The 22,741-nt window shown below is 35.4% G+C and overlaps 1 protein-coding gene across 5 annotated transcripts in view; it reads left to right on the top strand.

Annotated features, from left to right (window-relative positions):
• ARMC2 (armadillo repeat containing 2) overlaps window positions 1-22,741 on the top strand; it is a 69,308-nt gene that overhangs the window by 19,528 nt on the left and 27,039 nt on the right. For 4 of the 5 annotated variants that reach the window (XM_038133231.1, XM_038133234.1, XM_038133233.1 and 1 more), the window contains 7 exons: window positions 709-779; window positions 4,481-4,573; window positions 7,373-7,551; window positions 8,827-8,929; window positions 11,367-11,587; window positions 15,887-16,032; window positions 18,216-18,315. In XM_038133231.1, the coding sequence (XP_037989159.1) occupies window positions 709-779; window positions 4,481-4,573; window positions 7,373-7,551; window positions 8,827-8,929; window positions 11,367-11,587; window positions 15,887-16,032; window positions 18,216-18,315 (913 nt within the window). The remainder of the gene's footprint in view (window positions 1-708; window positions 780-4,480; window positions 4,574-7,372; window positions 7,552-8,826; window positions 8,930-11,366; window positions 11,588-15,886; window positions 16,033-18,215; window positions 18,316-22,741) is intronic. The other variant, XM_038133235.1, reaches the window with a different exon arrangement.

Raw genomic sequence — 22,741 nt, forward strand, 5'->3', positions numbered from 1 at the left:
AAACAGAATAAATAAATAAATAAATTTACTGTAGATGTATGTAGTAGTTTCCTCTGTCCAAGAAATAAAATCAGCAAGACCATAAAATCATAAAATCAGCAGTAATTATGGCATTACTTTGTAAAACAATAGTAATGACAACCTACTTGTTGTTGTCCTGACAGAACGAGTGACTACTACACAGTTAGCAATAATTCACTGGCAGACACAGAAATTCTAGTATATACTTTAAAGGTTACTCAGGTGTTTGTTTCTTTGAAAGATCTTCGCATTAAATATTATAAAAGTGTTAATCCTGACGGAAAAAAATACTGTCCTTATGAATGGATGAACTAACAGTTTTAAGGTCGTTGAGTTTTATATTTATTGAATGAAGCTGATGGAAAAACAGAAATTGTCTCTTTCAGAGTTTAGTTTGGTTCATCTTTCATTTTATTGATCAAGCAGAAATGCTTAGTTTTTGTGTTCCATAATGGTGACCTCTTGTGGTGTGAAAATGTCAGTATTTCTGAAGGAGCTTTCTGTAATACATACAGGAGGAGGCTGTATTTACATGTAACTTTTAATGAACAGCTAACTTACTAAGTAAAATAACATCATCTTTTCCAATTATTTATTAATGTGCACAACTCAATGCATTTGAAAGAACAAGCATTTTGAGCACAGTTTTCTGATAATGCTTTTGTGTGTTAATACTGCATCATTTAGTGACCAGATGGAAGAACCTGGCAAAAAGTTGTCACAGCTGAGGACTTCAGGCCAGAAGAGAAGAGTAACAGGTACAAGGGAGTTCAATCTCCATTCAAAAAATGTGAAATGCAGTCAAATAGAAATAATGTAATTCTTGTGATTTGTCAGTATTGTTCTTTATTATTCGCTGAACAATATTTTTTTATTTTCTAGATATATTGGGTTTTCTTACTGTTCTTAGTGAAGAGAAACACTGTTCAAGAGATCTTCACTCTAAATATCTGTTGGTATTTTCTATCTTGCTTTTCCCATATCTAGGCTTAAGAATTTGCCAATCCATTAATACCTCATTTGCCCATCACTTTTTGTAATCTGTCACAGTTGCACAGAAACTAATAAAATTATGCCAGCCTGTATTATCTGAAGAAACAGAATTTGGATTGCTGTGTAGGGATGCATTTTGCTAATTTTGCGTGACAGATTTTAATAATATTTCCTCTAAGCTGGCACATTTCATTCATCACAAGTACGTATTTGAGAGTCTGGTATGGAAACCTGAAGTTTCTACTGTGCTATTGTTGTGCTTTGTTACTATTTTCCTAGAAATGAGAAATTCTGTTATTCCAGATCATTCTGGCAAAAGCTGTACTGTGCTCTGCTCTTATTTCTTTGTGAGGAGCAGAGAGTATTTACCATGTCATGCAAGTTAGTACGCTTACAAGCCTTTTAATTCGTTTGTGCTATTTTATTGGTGTTACTGAAAATATAAAGGGTGTTTTTAGGATTGTTTCTTTTTAAGTCTACTTTTCTTAACATTATGTAGCTTCCTTAGCTTGTGCATACTTCATTTTATCCCACAGTAAAGAGAGGGGGATAGCACTAGGAATTCTCCATCCTTTCTTCTCTACAATGGGATTCTGGGTGGAGTGTTCATTTACAAATTTTTTCTATTTTCTGGTATGAGTTGTGTTTATGCTTTGACATTTTAGAGAGGAGGTAGACTGTTTTAATATTGATCGATTCGTGGCCACTCAGTATTCAGTGAAAAGGCTAAACATTATAAGTCAGGCAGTACTCAGCTTTTCAAAGCTCAGTGTTGCTAAGGCTCTTGTATTTAGATGCTAAAAACAGCAACCAATAACTGTAGACTGATTAGTGATTTTTTTTTTGACCAGAATGCAAAGCAGCGGTTAAGACCTATGAAAAACGGAGGCAACCAACTTGAACTTGCTGCATTCTTTTGCCTTGAGTATTTTTTTTCTGTTGAATTGTGGTTTGCTCTATTAGAAAGTTCTGGACAGCTTCTGCAATATTTTAAATATAGCTAGTACCCTAACTTTTCGTCAGCAGCTTAAAAAATTTCCCAGGACTGAGACACATACAATTTAGTAATGTTGCTTTACTTTATAGTCGTGTATTGTCTGGTCATTCTTCCTGCTAGGATTAATACTGTTTAGTAAAAGCTGATTATCTTATTTTTTATTTAGGTATAGGAGATAATTATATTTAGATGTAAGATACACCTTATTTAGATATAAGGTATAATTATTTAAAAGAAAAATTATGCCATTATGACCTTCAGTTTGCTATATTCTTCTGATGAATATGAGACAAGCAGAGAGACAGAATAGTACAAAAAAAGCATCTGTTCTTTTCATTCTGAACTGAAAATTAAATGTATTTGGTAATTTTTTTTAAAGTGAGAAGGTTGGCTCTATCTGCAAATGCATGCCTGAAGTTTTCTATTTCTTGACTAATGAAGTTAAGTATATGTGTAATTAAAAAGTCAGTTCCATCTTTCAGTTTAGGAGAGGTAGCTACAGATAGAAAATAAAAGAAATAATTGAGTCAATGTGTGGGTTTTGTGGCAGGAAGGAAGTGTGCACACTACTGGAGTGTTCTCATTTCAGCTGTACTTTTACATTATCCAGAGCAGAATTTTCACTTCATTGCAAACACTTGATAGTGTTTTATTAATTAGGCTACTCATCGATTTAAATAAGACTGTAAACTCATTTGATATAGAAAATAAAAATGCCATGCAAAATAATAAGAATAATAATATTTGCTTATAACATGTACTTATATATAATATATATATCAAATATAGAGTATCACTTATGAAATAGCAGCATTTTTAAATAATCTTTTGAAATAGGTTTATCTGATAGATTAATTGTGTGTAAGATGTAGGTAGACAGTTATTACAGACCAAAACTAGTCTTTTGGTTATTTTCTAAAGAGCAAGTTTAAAATAGGAAGTTTTAAATTGTTTTATTGTTCCAAGTAATGCCAGTACACAGTCACTGTTTTAAGGTCTGAGATACTGTTCTTGTGATGCAAACCCCTTATTATTGGTGTTCTCAGGTAGTATAGTAGTTTTTGTGTTCTTTCATACTGTGTTAGGAATTTACATTGTCCTTTAAATGCAAGAGCTAGTAATGAAGAACAGGAGACATTTTCACACAAATCCAGGACCTAAAGAAATGTGTATAGTTCAGTCTTAATGGCTTTCTTATTTAGTAGAGTTGTGTGACTTCTATTTCCCTATTAAAAAAAACTCAAAGCAAAAACAAATGAACAAACCAGACCCTGTCTTAATAACAACTTTGCTTGCCTGCAAGATAAAGAGCTTAACCCAGTCTTGAACTCCAAACACGTGCCTACATGCACCTTGTAAGCAACTGTTAGATCCTTTACATCTTGAGTTTCACAGAAGCTCTGGCTCTCCATCTGTGGTGGCCCAATGGTCAAGGCCAGAATTTTGTCACTTCACAAAATACTAGGTGGAGGTGTAAAGGATGTTCAGCACGTCAGAATAATTCCCAGTGATACTGCATCCATATGAAAGTGAATCTTGATTTCAATTTTTTAATAAACTGTGTTTTCGCCATCTTCCTTGTCCAATCTGAAAACAGATCCATGCTCCCAGTCTTGTTCCCAGAAAAATTGTAGTCCAATGGGTTTTAGGTCTACCAGTTTTTGCCTTGATGTCTGTGATACATTTTTTTGGTATTTTCTTTTTGAAGCCAAGTATAAAAAAGTTTAAGTATTTTTAAAAACTCTCTTTGTGAAGTGGACAAGGTTTCTGATAGTGATGTCTTCAAGATTTCTGATATGTTTTTTTGGAGGCAAAATATCTTTCACATATCTATAGTTCATTACTCATTTCAGAGGTTGCTGTGTGACAAACGGCTGAATGCAATGAAGAATAGGAATAAACATACATTTTGTAAAAGTTTTGTCATGAAGTTCACAAAACTAATTGCATGAAGTAGTTAGAATTGCTAACAGGGTGTAGTAACTAACAGGACTTTTCCCTTACTGACCAGTGAGTTAATCAAGCTTAGTGTAATATCATGCATATGTAGTAGATAAAATTCTACAATCCTGGAGGATTGCCTGTAGTATGCATTTTTTTAAACAAATAATAAGCTGTCACGTGAAAACAGAGCTGAGAAATAGTAGGAAACTTTGATGTTTAAGTAGTCACTACCTTCCAATTCAGTGATCAAATAAAACACTAATGTCAGCAAACAAAAGCTTTACAATACAGCTTTACGTATCAAACCACTTATCCATCTAGTTTTGTTTGAAATTTTCATTTTTGAGAACATGTAAATAGAAAGAAAATCTTCAATTCATAGAACAACCCAGAATATAGCATAGCAAAACATGACATTTTTGGATTTTTTTTCTGACTAATGAATAAAGTATTTGTAGTTATTTATTATTGTAGAAAGTGAAACCTTCACTGAATGTGTGCTTTTGTTTTGAATGTATTTTCAAGGTTTAAAGGATGAAACAAGAATAAATGAATGGGAAGAAGAAGATTTCTTTTGGCATACAAGAATTCTACCAATTCTGCGTGAACTGGAAAAAAGTGGGTAACACTGCTCTGAAAGGGTGTATTTTCTGTACTGTTTCTTGCAGGAACCATGGGACTAATTTTTGTTTACTACAAAATAATAACAGTGATTGAGGTATGTGGCCTTTTCTGCTTCCATATGTTCAGTGACTTCACAGTGTAAAACTGGCCTGGGCAGTCTAGGTGGCCCTGCTTGAGCACAGGCCTTGTACCAGATGACTTTCAGAGGTCATTTTCAACCTTACCCATTCTGTGATCCTGTAAAAAGCCCCAGAACTGCTTTAGAGAAGATCTTGTCTGATTAAATTACCTTATTTTAGACAGCATAGTTCTTCCAGCTTAGCAGTCAATGTTGGGCTAATAATTTTAAGAATAAGTACTGCACAGAATCACTGCTTTAACCATAGACTGTACCAAAAGTCTCAATCCATTTAAAAAACTAAGGAAATCTTAATGAAAATTTCTGCTTATGAATAAAGTGTTAGGTGTGCCAGAAAAGTATGTAATGACTCAGAATACTGAAGCAAAATTGAGTAAATTAAGTATAGCTTGAAAGGTTAAACTCTGGAATCCATTTTGCATTGAAAAAGTTGTTCCTTTGCCTTCTGTAGACACTGTATTTATTTGAATAGTGGGAATATAGAAAGTAGATTTGTTTTTACAAGTAGTTCTGTTCTAGAGATCTTTAGCAGTGTTTGTGATAGCATGGTACAAATTAGAACATCTTTTGTATAGTTTTGCAGATGTTCATGAGTATGAAACACCTGTAGAGTGCTAAATGATTCCCAATATATGTAATTGTTTAAAAAAGGATTCTCATTCCCACATCTGTCACTGAAGCATAAAAAACAGTGAAATTTGAAAACAGCTATGTAACTTCACATTTTCCTTGCTTAATGCCAAGATTGTCAAATACCAGCCACTGAGTTATGGTTTTGCATGGTGAGATGTTCTTTATTTGTAAGTAAAATAAAATTTAGAGGTAAAATCAAATCATGTCTTTCCCTTGTCATGAATGTAGCTAAGGAAAATCAGTTTTCATGCCCCTTTTTCTCAGTCTTCACTTGATTTGGTTTGTGTATTGGGGTTTTTCTAGCTTTTATAAAAACCTGATTATAGCTTAGTTTTTCTAATAATAGATGACATTATCTAATGATACTTTCTCACCAGTTGATTGAATGTAGTACTACATATACCTTAAGACCTGAGTTTTACTACTTCTTGAATGTTAACACAAATTGTAACTGAATTGCATCATTTCCTCCTGCAGCTGTGTGATATATTGCTTTCTTTAGACTATTTACTGCATAATTCTCATGAATATTAGAATTCCATAACTGAAGTGCTTTGAGTGGGTCTGTTGGTAATTTAATGTTTTTTAATTTTGTGTGCAGTCTTTTGCTTCATACCTTTTAGCTAATTCCCTGCACATGAACTTAGGTTGCGTTCAGTTTTTCATATATTAGTAGAGAAGCCTTTTTCTTCATCTTCCTCATGCAAAAATATTTGCAGAAGTCTTTCCATGCAAAAACAAATCAGAAGTTAACCTGGAACTTATTTATTGCCTAAATTCTTCTGAACATGATGTGCCTGAGTTGTTTATAATATGACAAAAAAAGCCCCTAAAGTCCTTTTTCTAGAGGAACAAGTAATTAATTTTGTTACATTCCAATACTCAGGAGGTTAAGCTTTAAAATGCCCCATAGGATGAGAGATGAATAATTTTTGTTGTTAATTTTGATTAAAGGAAGTGTAAGACCTTTCAGTTTTGGTTCCTTGCCACTCCTGTTTAACAGCTTACTGGAGCAGAGCATTTAGAATCATGCTAAATTTCGTTAAATTTTCTGTCATGATGGGAGTAGAAATGAAATAGTCATTGCTGTTCCTTGAGTGTGATGATTGCAAATTGAGAGCTTCCAGGCACTTCTCAGCCTGAGAGATTGGCCCTTGAATCTGCTTACAGAGTAGGGGCCTCAGATGTGTTTCATCACAAGTGCTTTGCCTCCTTGAATATGACTTTATTTCAGCTGTGAAGTACACCCTGAGTAAATGCAGAGTTTATACTGCCAGTTCATGTGGATTTACATGGGGCTTTGTGTCACCTTATGGACAAAAGCACATGTAAGAAAATCTTTTAAAAATCTCACTGTTCAATTTTAAAAACAGACAAGACTTCTCCTTTTCTCTGAAAAGTAAACATGTACATGATTCCATTGTGTTGAGATGCAGGTTTTGCAATTCTGTTTTATTTTTGTATATTTTAAACAGAGTCTCAGGGACTTGGGTGAGGAAGTAGATAACTTTTTTGTCAATAGGACAGCATTCCGCTCAAATATGTCTTGCACCTCTACATTGAAGAGTTCTAGCGAGTTTTTACATTCACTTTTTTTTTATACCAGCAAGGTTTGATGTATAAAGTTACATATATGGGGAGAAAAATGCTTCTTAATGATCCCTTTTTCACATCTAATGTTTGGTGGAGTGCTTTAAAGAATGTTTTCAGAGACACAGTTTCCTGGTAGACATTTGGTCAATCTGATTATTAAGCATCAAAGGTGAGTTTCATTTCAGCTGTAGGTATCATTTTGGCTCAATGATTTCTCAGCTCGAGTCTCATTTTTTTGACAAAGCAGAATAAAATTATTTCTGGGGATCACGTTATCATGTGAAGACATTTATTTGGTGTCTTATTTTTGTTGTTGCACAACCGGTTCTTTATTTTGTTCTTCTGTGTCTTCATGTATTGAGATGCTCTGGATAAAGTGGCACTGATAATTAGTTTTTATTTTTCTCTCCTTTCCTACACCCTTCAAGGAGAAGACAATATAGAACACCTTTGTCTAGCTTGTACCAAGCTCCATCAAGCACTGGGTGATGGAAATATGCTTGGAAAAAGATTTAAAAGAAGAAACACCCTTCTGAAGACATTATATAAACTTGTAGACATTGATTCAGATCCACTTTCCCTGAAGCTGGCAAAGATTATTCTGGCTGTAAGTGTTGTGAAATGCTCTTTGGTGGAATGTGAAGCTCAAACTCATGAATTACAACTTGCATTTAATTTTTCATTTCATACTTGTAAACTGTGTCTAAACTAACCCTTTCCTAAGTACAGTTTACTACCACAGGGGTACTAGTCTGCCATCCATCTACATCAGCACTTGTAGCTTATTTTCTGCAGAGAAGTTACATCTGGGGGAGGCGGGAGGGGCACAAAATAGAATAGTTGGTTTATGGTGGCAGGAATATTGTATAGGCATGGAAAAGATACAGTGTTCTAAACTGGGATACACATGCAGGGATTTAAAAAACCTAATGATTATAAAATGTACACATGGAAATGAAGCTTTGTTTCTGATAATATCTTGATCTTGTTCTGAAAATACCAAAATGGAGGGGTTTTTTTTGAAAGTGAGTGAATGTAAATAATCTTTTGCTTTAATATTTCTGATTAAAACTCTCAATTAAATTTTGTGCTTCAGAACTTCTTTGTCCATGTTCTACAAAGCATGTATGGACTGGTGAAAGGATTGCCACACTAACATTGTGTTGTAGGCATCTGAGTAATGTGTGTGTGTTGAGGGAGTCATGGTCTCCTATAAGGTAGTGTAAGTTATGTTGTTGAGAAGATACAGTTACATACTCAGATACCACAGAGATGTTAAGTGGTGCTTATTAGAAAAAAGGGTTCTTTTACAGACATTTTTCTGTGTAATTTTTCAAAAAGCATGCACCTAGAAGAAATTGCCCTTGAAATGTAGAGGAGGGGAAGAGAGATGTCATTGTATTTTTACCACCTTTACTTCCCTTTCACAGTCTCTCATCGAAAGATCATGTTTTCTCATAGCTGAGAGTAAATTTCATTATGACATGCCCTGTTGTACTGGAGGTCTTTGTGGTAGGGCCATAGATGCCAAACCACTGATTTCCATACAGAATTTCTTTGTAAGGGAATTGTAGAAAAAAATACTGCAAGTTATTGATATACTACCTGTTTATATTAATACATTAAAATTTTAAAACTGTTCTTTTAAAGCCAGCACAGTTTACTAAGTAGAGTTTTAAATACTTGAGTTTCGGGTTATTTCAGTTTCCTTTAATTCTGCATACATCTTCAGTTTGTTTTGGTGTATTGTTAGGACTTCAGCTGTAATTTAATAGTTCTGTGAGAATACAAGTTTGCCATGGTATCTGAACTTGTAGAATGTTAGGTGCATTTTTACATGCAGATTTTAGTTGTGATTTTATGTCTTTTAATTTCTTTGCAGATGAAAGTAGATGGAAAAAATCTTCTTAGTGTTTGCAAGCTAGCATTTAAAATTTGTAGGAACGAAAAAAATTTTTTCATCATTCAAAATGATACATTATTGGGTATGTATTCTTTCTTGTCTGTAAGTTAGATGTTGAAATTCAATGGTTAAAGTTGTTCATCTTTGAAAAGACATTTTCAGAGTTAACTTAGTCACAGACTAAAAATTGCCTGCCTAGGTCAAACTAATGGTTGATCTAGTCCAGTATTCTGTGTCTAAATAGCAATGGGAATGGGGAATGCTGTTTAGGGGGAGCACAGGAACCTGTGTGTTTTCTGTGATCTGTTTCCCCAGCATCCAGAACTGTTCTATTTTATTAGGGACATTGCATGGTGCATCCCGGCCTAATCCCTTTTTAGTTTCTGTTTATACGTCATTTGTTCATTCATTTGCCTTTTTGGATTTTCTGATTCTGTCTCCCTCTATGATGTCATAGAACAATTTCCAGAAATTCTCTTTGTGCTGTTTTAAATCTATATATTTTTCTTTATCCTCCTGCTTGTAGTTTTGCAGGATTTATAAGAGTTTGTACAGTCATTTTACCTTTCACCTTCAAGATTTTTTAAAAGGCAGTTCTATCACATATCTCTGTCTTCTCATTTTCAAGGCTGAGGCATCTCAGCCTCTTAGCTCTTTGAGCAGATACTGTGTCATTCAGTTGTTTTATAAGTCCTTCTCTGTACCTTCTCAAACTCCAGTGGGTCCTTCTTGAGATTTATGGAACAAAACTATCCACAGAATTCAAGCTGTGTCTGCACCAAATTTTATAGAAATGAGATAATGCTGACTGTGGTGTTGGCCATCATCAGGGAGGATCTTGAGAACAGTCACTGGTTTTTTATATTTTTTTATAGCTGCTGCTTCACATTGAGCCAATGGTTTTGCAGAGCTGTCAGCAATGGCTCTAAGATCTTTTGTGTTTGTAACAGTGTTTGTGTCATGCACACCCCCCACCCCTTGCAAATATGAGAAATATGAGGAAAATGAAAGTGTGCAAATGATACTCAGTATTGATTGAAAGTCATTCCTTTCATTAAAACTTCAGTATGTTTTATTAATGTAGGCCTTGATCTTGCAAGCAGATATTACATACGTATTGGTTAAGGCATGTGTGTATATTTGCTTAAATAGTTGAGAGTATTCATGGTCTTAAAATTTAGTACACAATTGTTGTCAGAAACGAAGACATGCCTTTCAGGTGGTAAGGAAAGACTCACAGGAAACAGAACAGGGTTGACTTTGGATGCTGAAAAGTGCAGTTTTGTAGAGATCAGCATCATACACACCATTTGAACAAGTCGCATTTTTCTCTCATATCCATCCTCATTCACTTTTCTTTCACTTGCTCTTCTTTCCCTGTATTTTAAAAACTAGTGAAGGAAAGAGCATTGGTAGGTGTTTTATTTGTTTATTCACTCTTTGTGCTTTGGACCCACCTTGTCCTGGAAGAAGACATGACCCTGTCCTGTCATCACAACTGCCCAGATTCCTGTTGCAGTCACTGAGTTATTTCTTTTTCCTCTTCTGTCCCTGTGAACTATTTATGTGCAGTGCAGCAGCTCCAGTAGAAGAAATAAGTTCATCCTTCATCCCAGAATAGACAACTACTGTTCAAGACCTTGAACCTGCAACTGAGTTCTCATATTGCCACAACCCAAGTGATTTAATTAGTGAGGGTGGAGTTCGGACAAGAGCCTAGAGTGTGTACTTCATTCATTCATATATATATATATATATGTATACACACACACCATTTCCCACAGCTTCAGTTGAGACAGAAAAAAATTTTTAAATCTCTTCAGTTTAATGATATAGGAAAATGTTTTTATTCAGCTGGAACTGAATGGAACATAGGAAGCAGAAATAAGTATCTATTTGAATCAGTTACTAGAAGTTTTAAAAGTATAATGTTGCTTAGGATTACTCATTTGTTTAAGATACCCCACTAAATTCAGAATGTCTCAATTTGACTGCAAAAGATACCTTGGCCATGTGTTAACTGCAAATTTTAACATTTCAGATGTCTGATAGTGGTTGCACAAAACAAAACTTCAATTTTTTTACATAAAAAGTAAATCTAAGAAGACTATGAACAGATTTCAAATGTGGGAGTTGAATGTGCCCCTGTGCCTTTTAGTGCTCCATTTGAGATGGTTTAAGACATTTGATTTTTAAGGAAGTAGCGGGAAGTACACAAAATTCCAGGCACATGCAATCACTTTTGCAAATCTTGACTGAGAATTTCAATGTTTCCTGCTGTGTGCTTACAGCTTACACTGGTCTTTGAAGTCTAGGAGAACAAAAGTCAGGTCCATTCTCTTATTCATCAATAATTGTTTCTTGGTTTCAGTCCAAATATCCAATTTTTCTAGCCCACTTATTAGAAATGTAAAAGTTCAATCTGAGGGTGTTTTCCAGTTGTTAATCTCTTTAATGACTGGATTGTATCAAATATAAATTTTAATATTAGACTTTCTGAATGATGATTTTCCTTTTAGATTATTTGTTGCAGGTTCTGTGGAATGAAGATCTACAAACAAACCATGAAGCTCTCGTTTATTGCATGGCAGCTATAAAAGTCATGTCTGAAAAGGAAGTACTCCGTTTTAAAATGGTCAGCAAAGGAGCTATTGAAATGTTTCTGGAATTAATGAAGCAGATTAATAGCATAAAAGAACATGACACATATTTCTCCAAGTTGGGCCACTTATTAGTCCAGGTTAGCATTTACTTTTATTTCTAAAAGTATTTACTTCAAGGGCAAATTAAAATTTAATTAGAGGAGATAAGCTAACCTTAACTCTTAACTCTTAAGCTTAACTCTGTCTGTGCTACTGACAGAGTTGTACCTATATTTCAATAGACTTATTTTTAAGAAGTTAAATGAAGTTGTTCAGACCTAATGTAATTACCACAGATGTTTGTGTGTAGTCAGTTTTAAAGGCTTTAGAAATTCTGAAGTTAATAGAAATATTTTTATACCTAATAAACCAGTTTCTCATTACTACTTTATTGTGCTGACAATATTCTGGATGCTGTAGTAAACAGATAAAAATGTGTTCTCTGTCTAAATTCTTGAAACTGAAATAATAAATACAAACTGGTTCCGCGATACTCTAGGAGATTACAAAAATCTTTTTCATTACAAGAATAATGGCTTTTTATTGCAAGAATAATGTATTTTAAAAATATGTAGGTAAATACAGCTGTGTTTCTTTGACAAAATGTTTTTGAAGAACTGTAATATAAGGAAAAAGTAGTTGCAAAAGCAAACACTTTTTGAAGGCAGCAGGCTCAAAACTGTTTTCACATACAAAGCACCTTGATAAGTGGTGGCTCTGAAAACTGATCCTTGTCCCTAAAACTTTTTAAACCCATGTGTTCTAGAAGCACTGTGGGATGGATATTGTTTTGGAAAGTTTACAAAGGATTTGCCAGGTAGATTCTCCTCGCATTTGTTTGGAAATTACTGATGTAATGTTTAGTGAGTGGTTGAATTGTAAACTTTCAGGTACTTCATAGGAAAATACATTGGACAATTTTCTGAGGTAGCATTTACACTAGGTTTGTCAGCTAATTATGCCAGATTTATTTAATTCTCTACTATTTATAAGCACAGGATTTTATACTTCTTGAAATTATATGAGAAAACAGCCTACATCATCACATTACTATTGGTTATTTTTGTCTGATTTTTTTAGTTTTAGTAATAAAAATAATGAATCAGTTTATTTTCAGGATTTTGACTATCTGTCTGAAATTTCTCACAACTTTGCAGGATTGTTTTTCTTCCATTATTTGCCTGTGGGTAAATTTAGCTTTTTTTAATCAAGGATTCAGTTTGCAAATGTGTAAAAGGAAAATATTGTACTTTATGCTTTCTTTAAAAAAATCCCTCATATCTCTGCTTTTTCAGTACAAATGGAAGTGCAGCAAAACTGCTTTGTACTATTTGAATAGACTGGCTGTTTCTAAGAAGTTCTTGAGTGTTTTCTGGAGAAGTCAGTACTGACAGCTGTCTCTTACTGAGATTACTCTTTCACTTGTTTGTGTTCTCTTCTATAATAGTACAGATACTTCGGTTTTCTTCCTCTTGTGAGAAAAGTAGTGATTCCTACTTCTATGGAATTCCTGTGTGACTTTCTCATATTGGTTCCTTCAACAAATCCATGTGCACTACTTACTTTATGTGAGTTAATTGATCAGTCATCATAGACAGAAGAACAAGTAGTTCTGTTTTAGGGATGGTTGAAGAAGGTTTCTTCTGTGATCGATGTCTTCAGAATACAGTTTTCATGACATACTGCATCTTGTAGCAACAGTTCAAATAGCCAGTGATGTACAGAAATAATGTCTTCAGTTATAGAAAGCAAACTTTATTGGAGGAGAAAATCTCTTTAAATAGTCACAGTGGTCTCTGAAGGAAGCTCTGCTATCTCTTAACCTTGGTAACTGAAGTATCCCATTTATTTGGAACCAACTCTTCATTCTTTAACTATATAATTGCACAATCACCAGATGGCAGTGTTATACATAATCTTGCTAGATCCTTTTTGTGGGAATAAAGTCCCTATCTGATTTCTTCATTCTTCCACAATGTTTTTTTTGCAGAAGTCATACAATAATAGAATAAAAATGTTTGTAATATTTTTCCCTTAATAAGGGAAACCAGGATCAACTTCGATTAATTTTATGTTGCTTAACCTAACAGTCTGTTAATATTTATACAAAATACAGTAATGTTTACTCAAAAGCTAAGATTTTTGAAGAGTCACTGTCAAGACTTAATAAGTATTCCCTGATCCTTAATTGAGAAGCACTTAAATGTCTTCTCCTTTAAAAATAGCATTTGTCAGCAGTTAAATTTTCTGTTTGGGTGAATTTGATCTTTCATATGGCAACATAAGGATGAGGACTGGTGGGGGTTGCTAAAGATAAGTTATGCCTTTCTCCCTGAAACATAGGGTCTGCTATTGTGAAGCAATCACAATATCTTTCGAATTCAGCTGCTGTCTGGCTAGCTTCTATTATTTTCCAAACTGTACTCTTCAAGTTTCAGTTGCACATTAACTGTGTTTTATGGATATATACTTCTGCGAACTGCTGAATGGTGTTTCCTTGCACATTTAAGTGTATATGTTATTTTGCACTGCTTTTCCTTTCCAACCTGTCTTTGTCTGAGGGTTGCTCTTGATGGAATTTACTGCTTGAGGATTTTGAACCATCTAACTGTATCAAGCATTGAAAAATTTTACTCTCTTTTTGGAGACCTCTGTACCATCATAGATTGATTTTTTTTCCATTATCCAATATGTAAGTCTCTTTGCTGCAGTGAAAGCTCTTGTCTGAGTTTGAACAACAATTTTAATATGTGGCTTATCCTTAATTTCCTTTATTGTGTCAATTGAAGCTTAGCTAGAATTCAAAAAATATCATCCTAGGCTGACTCTGAACATCTTGCATGTATGCACTGAATAGAGTTACCTGTCCCTATTCCATGTGACAAGAATTTTTCTACCAAAACTTTTGAAAAGCAAAGTATTTGATCAGAATATATTTATTAAAATGTATCTCCCGTATTGTGTTGATTTGTGAAGCATCATGACTTGAGAAGGAATATGCATCTGGAAATTTTTTTTCAGTTATTCAGTTAAAATAATAAAAAAACCCCAGGTGTCTTCTTAAAATATGAGTGATGTGAAGCAAATGGCTTCTGTAGGTTCAGATTCTCTGGATTATGAATATAGTAGAAATTGCATTTGTAGTGCTGAAGTTAAATCTATTCACATACTACATTATCACATATTTTTTCCCTCTGTGCCTTTCTTCTCCATTTTGACATGTTGCATCTCCTGTTGCTCCATGAGAGACCATCATGGGGTAGTTGAAGATTTGTACTCTGCTGTCAAATTGGTTGAAGTAGGACAGCAAATTTGAAAGCTGCTGGAGAATGGACAGAATATGCATAGAATCCTGTGTGCAGAAGCTGAAACACAACATCTTAACCTGCTCTTTGTCAAGAGTTTTTTCTTTAAAATTAGCAATTACATGTCATTGGATAAGCAGTCCAATTTAGTGATAAAATGCTTAATTTCCAGAGTTTTTTGTGATAAGAAACAATTTGAACAGATAGTTTTTGTGCCTTATCAGACTACATTCAAAACCAAATTGAAGTTAATAACTTCACTCTGAATAAGGAAACTTTGAAGAATTCCCATATTCACATAAGATTGAATGACTTCACATTCATTTTGTAGTAAATTCTGGATTAGACCAAAATTAACTTAAATGTCATTGCCTGTCTGACCTTGTAATTTGAACACTCTTGCCTTGGAAGAGAACCAGAATATTTCAAAATATGCAATAGGTGATGCATTTATACATCTACTAGAGTTAGATTATGCTTTAAGCTCCTTGAAATAGAACAGTAAAATCTGAAAATATTTTGGTTTCTTCAAATAGACCTGGGCACTTAAGCTTTTCATTTTTATATTGTTCAAACAGTAGATTTCTTTTATCATTATTAACTTTTAATTTTTAAATTTGAATAAATCTGATGGTGTTTTAAAATCAATTCATTTTGGTTTGCAGTTATCATCAAAATATATTAGTATTTTCAAGATCTAAATATAAATTTGCAATACTAAGATTTATTGAAGAATTATGTAAAAAATTACTTTAACCATCCACAGCATTTCACCTAATTCCGCTTGGTACATGGCTTGGTACATGCAAGATTTTAAAGCATATGAAAGATCGTGTGTCGCTCATAGAAGGAGGCTGCATGCAGGCAAAGACCCGTGTCAATCTTACATTTTCAGCAGTTATCCCAAATACACCATCTCGCTGCCTACACATTTCCCGTTGTTATTTACTGGTTTATACCTAACTGCAGAATGTTAACGGGGCGCGCAGCCTGCTAGAGGTGCTGTAAGTGAGATATAAGTGAGCTCTGGGTTTTACCGAGTTGTGCCCCGAGCAGCGATGGTTAATGGCCGTTCATCCGCTCCGTGCGCAGCTGGCAGCCACTCTGCGGATCCTGGCCAACTGCGCCCTGGCGCGGCGCCAGCTCAGCCCCAGCGCTGCCATCCCCGAGCTCTGCGTGGCGCTGGAGCAGCGCAGCAGCGACAAGGACGTGTGCATCTGGATTGTCAGCGTCCTCAGGTACGTGGGAGCACAGTTCCGTGTGCTGGCAGGTCCCCCTTCTTCAAAGGAGGCAGGACCAAGCGCTGAGATCGGAAGATTTACATTGAACTCTTTTTTTAAAGAGCTCTGTGTAGCTTTTAATGATATTGTATGTTAATTGTGTCTCTATTAATGCTTACAGAATTGTTTAATTGTAGCCATACAGACTTGGATTCATCATCCCCATGAAAAATATTTTGTTGTATTGTGCCATTCTTTGATCTCACCGATTCTGATTGAGTTTTTTAAAGTACTGTTTCTTGTATTTTAAAGCTGCATAAATTATTAGGTATTTATTAATCCTAGTTTAGGCCGTGTTTGAAAAAAAAAAATAATGAGAGAAATTACACAAGGAACTGTGTATTGTGAAATAAAATACACAAGAGGGAAAATGTGACCAGTGTTCATTGTTTTGAGCTGTTACAGAGTGTTTGAGGAGATTAATCCCTGGGATCAGGGCTTGAGTGTGCAGATGGAAGTGCTGAAAGAATCTCAGTTTTATGAGCAGCCAATGGCTGCTTCCCAAGTTGTGCTTTTTAGAGGGAGATCAGTGTGAGTTAGTCACCACAAAGATCAGTTTGTTGTCTGAATAGTTTCTCAGTCAAAAGTCTTCCAGTTACCAAGCATCAGCTTGCAGTATTCAGTGCTAGATGAACTTGCAAACAATGTAAGGATTTGGAAGCAGTTGTGAAATCGGCTGTTGGTAATTTCAGGAATAATGAGATTATAAGTGCAATTTATGAATGATGTGCTGGATGAAGTATTTGCCATTGCTGCTTTGTTAGTGCATTGAGTCATGTTGCCTGTGGCTCTGTGTTCAATGAGATTCTGTTACAGACTTCTCCTCCTGTTCAGGTGCTCCAAATTATCCATCACATTCTCCTTTCTGGATGAGGTTGAGTTGTGCTTTGAACAATGGCTACATAAGTGGCTGTCACTCCTTCCTCCACAGAGCTGAAACCAGGCAAATCTGCTCCTTTGCTGTTTGTGCTATCTGTAAAGCATGGCTTCCCCAATTCCATGCTACCATGTTCACATCTTTCTCTAGTTTTGTTCCTAAAAATGAGCTCTTGCAATGATTATAGCACTTTGAGCATATTTACTTCTGAGGAGGGAGCATTTCTTGTATTGGAAAATGCCATGAAAAGTGGGATAATGACTTTGTGATGAAGTGTAATTGATACTTACACTGTTATTCCAACAAGGACATTTACTTGGTATAGAATTCAATATGGAGAAAAAATAACTTACCTTACCTAAAGTTTCCTACTGCTTCAGTTTTTTTCCTCAAGATTAGAACTACATGCTCCAATAATACAAATTAACCATAAAAATCAATTTAATTAGCTTCCTGGAAATTGCAGTCACAAAAAAAATATATATATACACTATGCAGTAAAAAGCTCAGACTTGAATTTTGTCTTCTAGTAATACAGAATTATTAATCTCTCAATCAACTTTAGGCAGCTTCTTTGTAGAGAATGTGTTCAATCTAATCAGATTATTCATTCAATAAGACTGTAAATCTTCCTGTAATAAGTTGTAATTGAACATCAGCACAGATCTTTTCTGGTTTTGACTACATAAGAAGTAAGATATTATCCTAGCTTGTTCTGTTTTTGCATTTTTATGGTGTGACCAAAGCATGTCCAGTTCTCTGTTTTGGCAATGGTCAAGGTGAGCAGTGCAGGACTGGAGCAGCTGTTAGGAAATGTGCAGAGATAAATCTTGCCTGCAAGGAGGCACAGTGTCTGTATTTGCTGGTGAGAGATGTGTTCTCTTAGTGCTGTTGCTGGGCTCTACTGGATGTACACTAGGAAGGGACTCCTTATTTCCTCTTGTTTGACTTCCCACATCATCTTGAAATTCCAGTTCTCCCCTTTAGCACTAAGAAGTGCTGGTGTTAGCATACTGTGCCCATATGGCAAAGCAGGTTGGGAAACTCTTTATGTTTGCTTCTTCCCGTAATTCACTGTGCCAGGATAGCTAGGCTTCTGTTGTGCTCTTATATAACTGTACATGCCTCTGCTAGAAGTCAGAGTATTGGCATTCACTTCATTTGTTGGAAAATATAGCTCTGAGAATCAAAAGTGACTTTCTATAAATGTTTTATGGAAAAAAGTCCTTTCGTTCATTTATATATATTTTTTTTTTCTTTGTAGCAAACTTTCTACCTACCATGACTTCTGTGCAGCTTTAGCAGAATGCTCCAGATGTTACATTGTATTTTTAGCTCTGCTAAACAAATACCAGAAGCAGCAGGTCAGTTTTTCATCTCTTGATTTTTATATACTAATCCTCTGATGTGTCTGTGTATTATTGTGTATAAGCTTGTTTTCAGTGTCCTACTTTTATGCATTTACCAAACAAAAATTTTAAATGGTTGACAGCATTTCTAAGTAGTAAATAATTGTAATGAAATAATTTAGATTAAAAATTCAGAGCAATACAGGGGACAGTTGATTAACTTGTCTATCCATGTGTAAAAACAGTCCTTTGAGTATCTATTTTTTCCTACTTTTTAAAGCAAAAAGCCATTTGAATATTAAATTGTTGGACTTCCTCCTGTCCTCCTCACCTGCAAAAGAAGTGTGACTTTTCTAGAGCTAAGCAATGTGAAAGCAGAGGAAAATATGTTCCTTGCTGCCATGTAAAAAAGGGGAGATTTACTCAATGCCTTTGTGTTTAATTAGTCTGTCAGAGCCCCAGGAAAGCCATGACCCCTGTGCCAAACCCATCTGTCTGTGTCCCATTATAGGACCCTTCACTAAGCAGTCCCACTGGATCTATTCCACTGACTTTTTCAGGATCACACACCTAACAGAGAAACCTTCTGCTCCTTTACCCACTATGGGCAGAGGGCAGTGCCCTTGGAGGACTCACATGAACAGTTTGCAGACTCTTTATTAATAGAATTGTGAAAGGTTAAGGTTTGAGACTTGCCAGTGAAAGTATCAGACTGCAAAAAGTATATTCAAAGCAGTATACTAATTTAAAGCAGTGTACTAACAAGCTCTGGTCCCCAATAAAAGCTGGTCTGAGACAATCATTCAGCATGCAGAGATCACATTTCTTACACAGCAGGCGTCCCTATGAGGGAGAAGACAGATTCAGCTTGTTGACTGATCCCAGAAGTTACAATGGAGTCTTCCCCCATTTCTCCCCATTCTTAACTCATTTGTATATTATTTCTTTATGTTTAGGTGGAACTTGAGTGGCTTTAGTCATACCTCTTAGTCAGTGAGAGGTGGTTGTACTAAGGGGTGGCTATCAGGATAGTACCTGAGATAACCTTGGGATGGGGACATGCGTTAGTCCAAGTAGAATGATTTCATAACAGTTGCTGATTCAAGAGCAGGACATTTTCCTTTATCTCCCTTGGTTTTCAGCTGCTATGAGGCTTATCAACTAGAAAGTACCACTGCGTTCCCTCCTCTGCAGGGTTTTCAACACAGTGCCTGGCCATGGTGTCTCCACTGCTCCACCCTCTGTTGGGTCCCCCTTAGATTGCATAGTGTGGGAGGTCAGATATGCTGACCATGTTTCATCCAGGGAGTACAACTGTGTTTTTCCCTGTGACTTCCACACCATTATCCTCTTACCCTCAGTCATCTTCCCATACTCTCTAACTGCATAAGATATCAAAATATGTCTCTCCTTTACCAGAGAAAACCACATGCCTGGAGTACTTGGGATGCTCATGCAGAAATAAATGGTTAGACTTTGTCAAAATGCCTAGTATCATGAAGTAAAATTCTGAGTATAGTTGCTGCCAACTTTCTTAGAACTCCAAGGGTGTTGCTCTATTATCCTGCTGTATCACAGTGATCTTTCTTACATTTACTGAAGATAAAACTCAGAGCTCGGTGCAGGATCCCAGTCTTACACATTGATGCGTTGGTAAAAGTGGAGTATGTAGGGCAAATTACTCAGCTCTATTGCCAGGTAAGTTTTAAGAAGAAAATAATTTTTATCTAAAGCATAGATGTTCAAATGTGGAACAAGTTTCAAACCAGAGAATATTAAATTACATTAAGATCTGTCTTAAAAATAAGGAATTTTCTTGGCTGGTCCAGCATCTAAACTAGTTTGAGGTCATTTATCCTATTCAGTTTATCCCAGGGTTAGTAATTCTTGGGGATTTGTTGGAAGGAGGTCTTTTGGGTTGCTATCATTTAAGGGAGTTAATGAAGGTAGCTGGATTTGCTACACTGAACAATATTCTTTCTCCTGCCAAATACAAAAATAATTTGTTCCTTTCCTGTTTACCAGCACCCCTGTTTTCTGTGATAATGCACATGGAAGAGGAGCAAGGATTAAGTTGTTTCTCTTCTTCTACATATCTGCAGTAGCATATCTGAGTATTTCTAGGTTCAGACTGCTCTTGCATAGTTTTGTCTTCAAAGACCCTTCAGTAAAATACTATGTAAATACTATGTAAATAACATGAAAAATGTCAAAAGCATTATATTTTCCTAGATTTATAGTTGTTCTTCCTTATGACCATTGTATTAAAAACTCAACAAATTATAGAACCAAGATTAAGGATCTTTAATTAAGTAACACCTTTCTGCTAAACTTAATCTGTCATTTTAAGGGTAGCTTTTCTAGGTTCCTGAGATAATAGCTTTGTGTCGTAATGAACTGTATGTTCATATCTACCTCAAATTGTTTGTTATTATTTATTATTCAGAATTTAGCTTCTTATTTGGCTATTAAGTGGTCCTAAAATACATCTTTCTTCACAAAGTTAGCATTGCAATTTGCAATGATCAATTGTTTTATCAAAATACAAATGAGTAAATAAGTAGCTCGTGTATTAAAAAAACCCCTTAGCTATTACATTGTGTTGATTATCTATGCAATGTCCTCAGAATAATTATTTCTTACTCTAGTTTTGAAACAAGCATGCAATTGTCAGTTGTCAGTCTAGTGAAGCCCTGCAGAAACAAAAAGAACATAGATAATGTAATGCACCACTTTTTCTGCAGTATGTAATAAACACTTGAGCTGTGTGGAGTGCAAATGTTTTTCCTGAGGTATAGTTGGCACTGCTAATCTTTTTTTTTTAAAATGCTAACAGCTAATGAGTTACAGTATGAGTTTGTATGTGTTGAAAATAAATGAAATAACAGCAGTGTGAGTAAAATTGTCTGCTGTGGGAAGAATCAAAGAGAAGGAAAAATCATCATTATTAAAGCTTTAAAAATTTTCAGGACTAAAAACTGATATGTGAAGAAAGGGTGTGTGTGTGTTTTTCTGAGTTTTCAGGTTGCAGATTTTGTGAGATCAGGCTTTTTACTGGCAGTCATAGCAGCTAGAAACACAGAGGAAGAAACAGAGAAAAAACAGCATTCGGACCTTCTCAAGGGCTGTCATAATTGTGACTTTAAAGATAATTATTAAGTACTGTGAAACTAAAAATGGGAGCACTGGAAATAGGCTTAATGACTTGCATCCACACCACACACTGAATTCCACAGTTGCAACCCAAATAGTCTCTGTTCTTTGCTCCACACTGCAGTTATAACACTTTTCCCTTTTTTTCTCAGCTCATTTTCTGGAAGGAGTTGGAAGGAATGGAAGAGTAATGATTCCACTCTATGAGGAAGACTTTTGGGGAAATTGAGTTGGCAAGACTTGATAATACCATGTGTCATAGTCTTTGGTAGGGAATACAGAAGATTGGAAAGGCTGAATCTTCAGGGCAGGACTGGGGAAGTCAGCTGGGCTTTTACACACATCTGAAGCATGTATTCATGGTTGGCTTTGGACCTTACTTGTGTGGAGTAACAAAAAAAGTCCTTGGTGGTTGACATGCTGTCAAAACTGTCAGAAGTGTTTGTGTAGTGTTTGTGTAATTCCTCTGTCTTGCAGGATAATCTTTGCATGATTCTGTTTTAGTCAGCATTGTAGACTTTTGTCCATCTCAAGAAATCTTCTAGCAGGGTTCTGTTCCACTTTCCCACATCATTATCATCTCTAAGCTTTCCAGATAAATTGCATAAAGAGTGACTTTCTCAGGCTGTGGTTAATGTCACAAGTCACAAGCAAGCCATGCTTTTGGAACACAGACATTGCCTGAGTAGGACAGTAGCTTCTGTCAATAAGTCTGGCACTACCTGAGCTTAGGTGGCATTTTGGGGCCTTGCCAGTGTAATGTTTTATCAGTTAGGAGTCTAAGAGCACAAACACAGGGTGTGATACTAAAATTTGTATAGAAGCAGTCTTATGTCTGTTGTATAGAAAGGTCCCGTTACACTTTAGTGTATCCTAATTTTGAAATTGGGAAGCATTTGTTTAAGAATTTGACATCACTGGATGCAGTAATTGCCTGTTCAGCAAAATGATAATTACATTGGATCACATGAACAGTTCATCCAGTCTGCTCTTGATACTTGGCAATGGTGAGATTCAGATGTCTGGAGAACAGTAAAAATGGAGCAGGCTTGTATGATACTTCCTGTGTGTACTTACCAAACCTCCAACTCCTTCCAGTTTGGAAGCACCCTCAGCCAGCTGTATGTGAAATAAACTTCAGCTGACTCCTTTTCTGTGAAATTCTGCAGTCTCTCTTCTACCCCATAAAAACGTTTTAACGTGTTAAAGATTGTTGACAAGGAGTTGCATAGCAAACAATTCCTTTGGCCTATTTTGAATTTTGCCTTTACTGTCTTTATTTGATGCC

This window comes from Motacilla alba, chromosome 3 (assembly GCF_015832195.1).
Source record: "Motacilla alba alba isolate MOTALB_02 chromosome 3, Motacilla_alba_V1.0_pri, whole genome shotgun sequence".
In the NCBI taxonomy this organism is placed as follows: domain Eukaryota; kingdom Metazoa; phylum Chordata; class Aves; order Passeriformes; family Motacillidae; genus Motacilla; species Motacilla alba.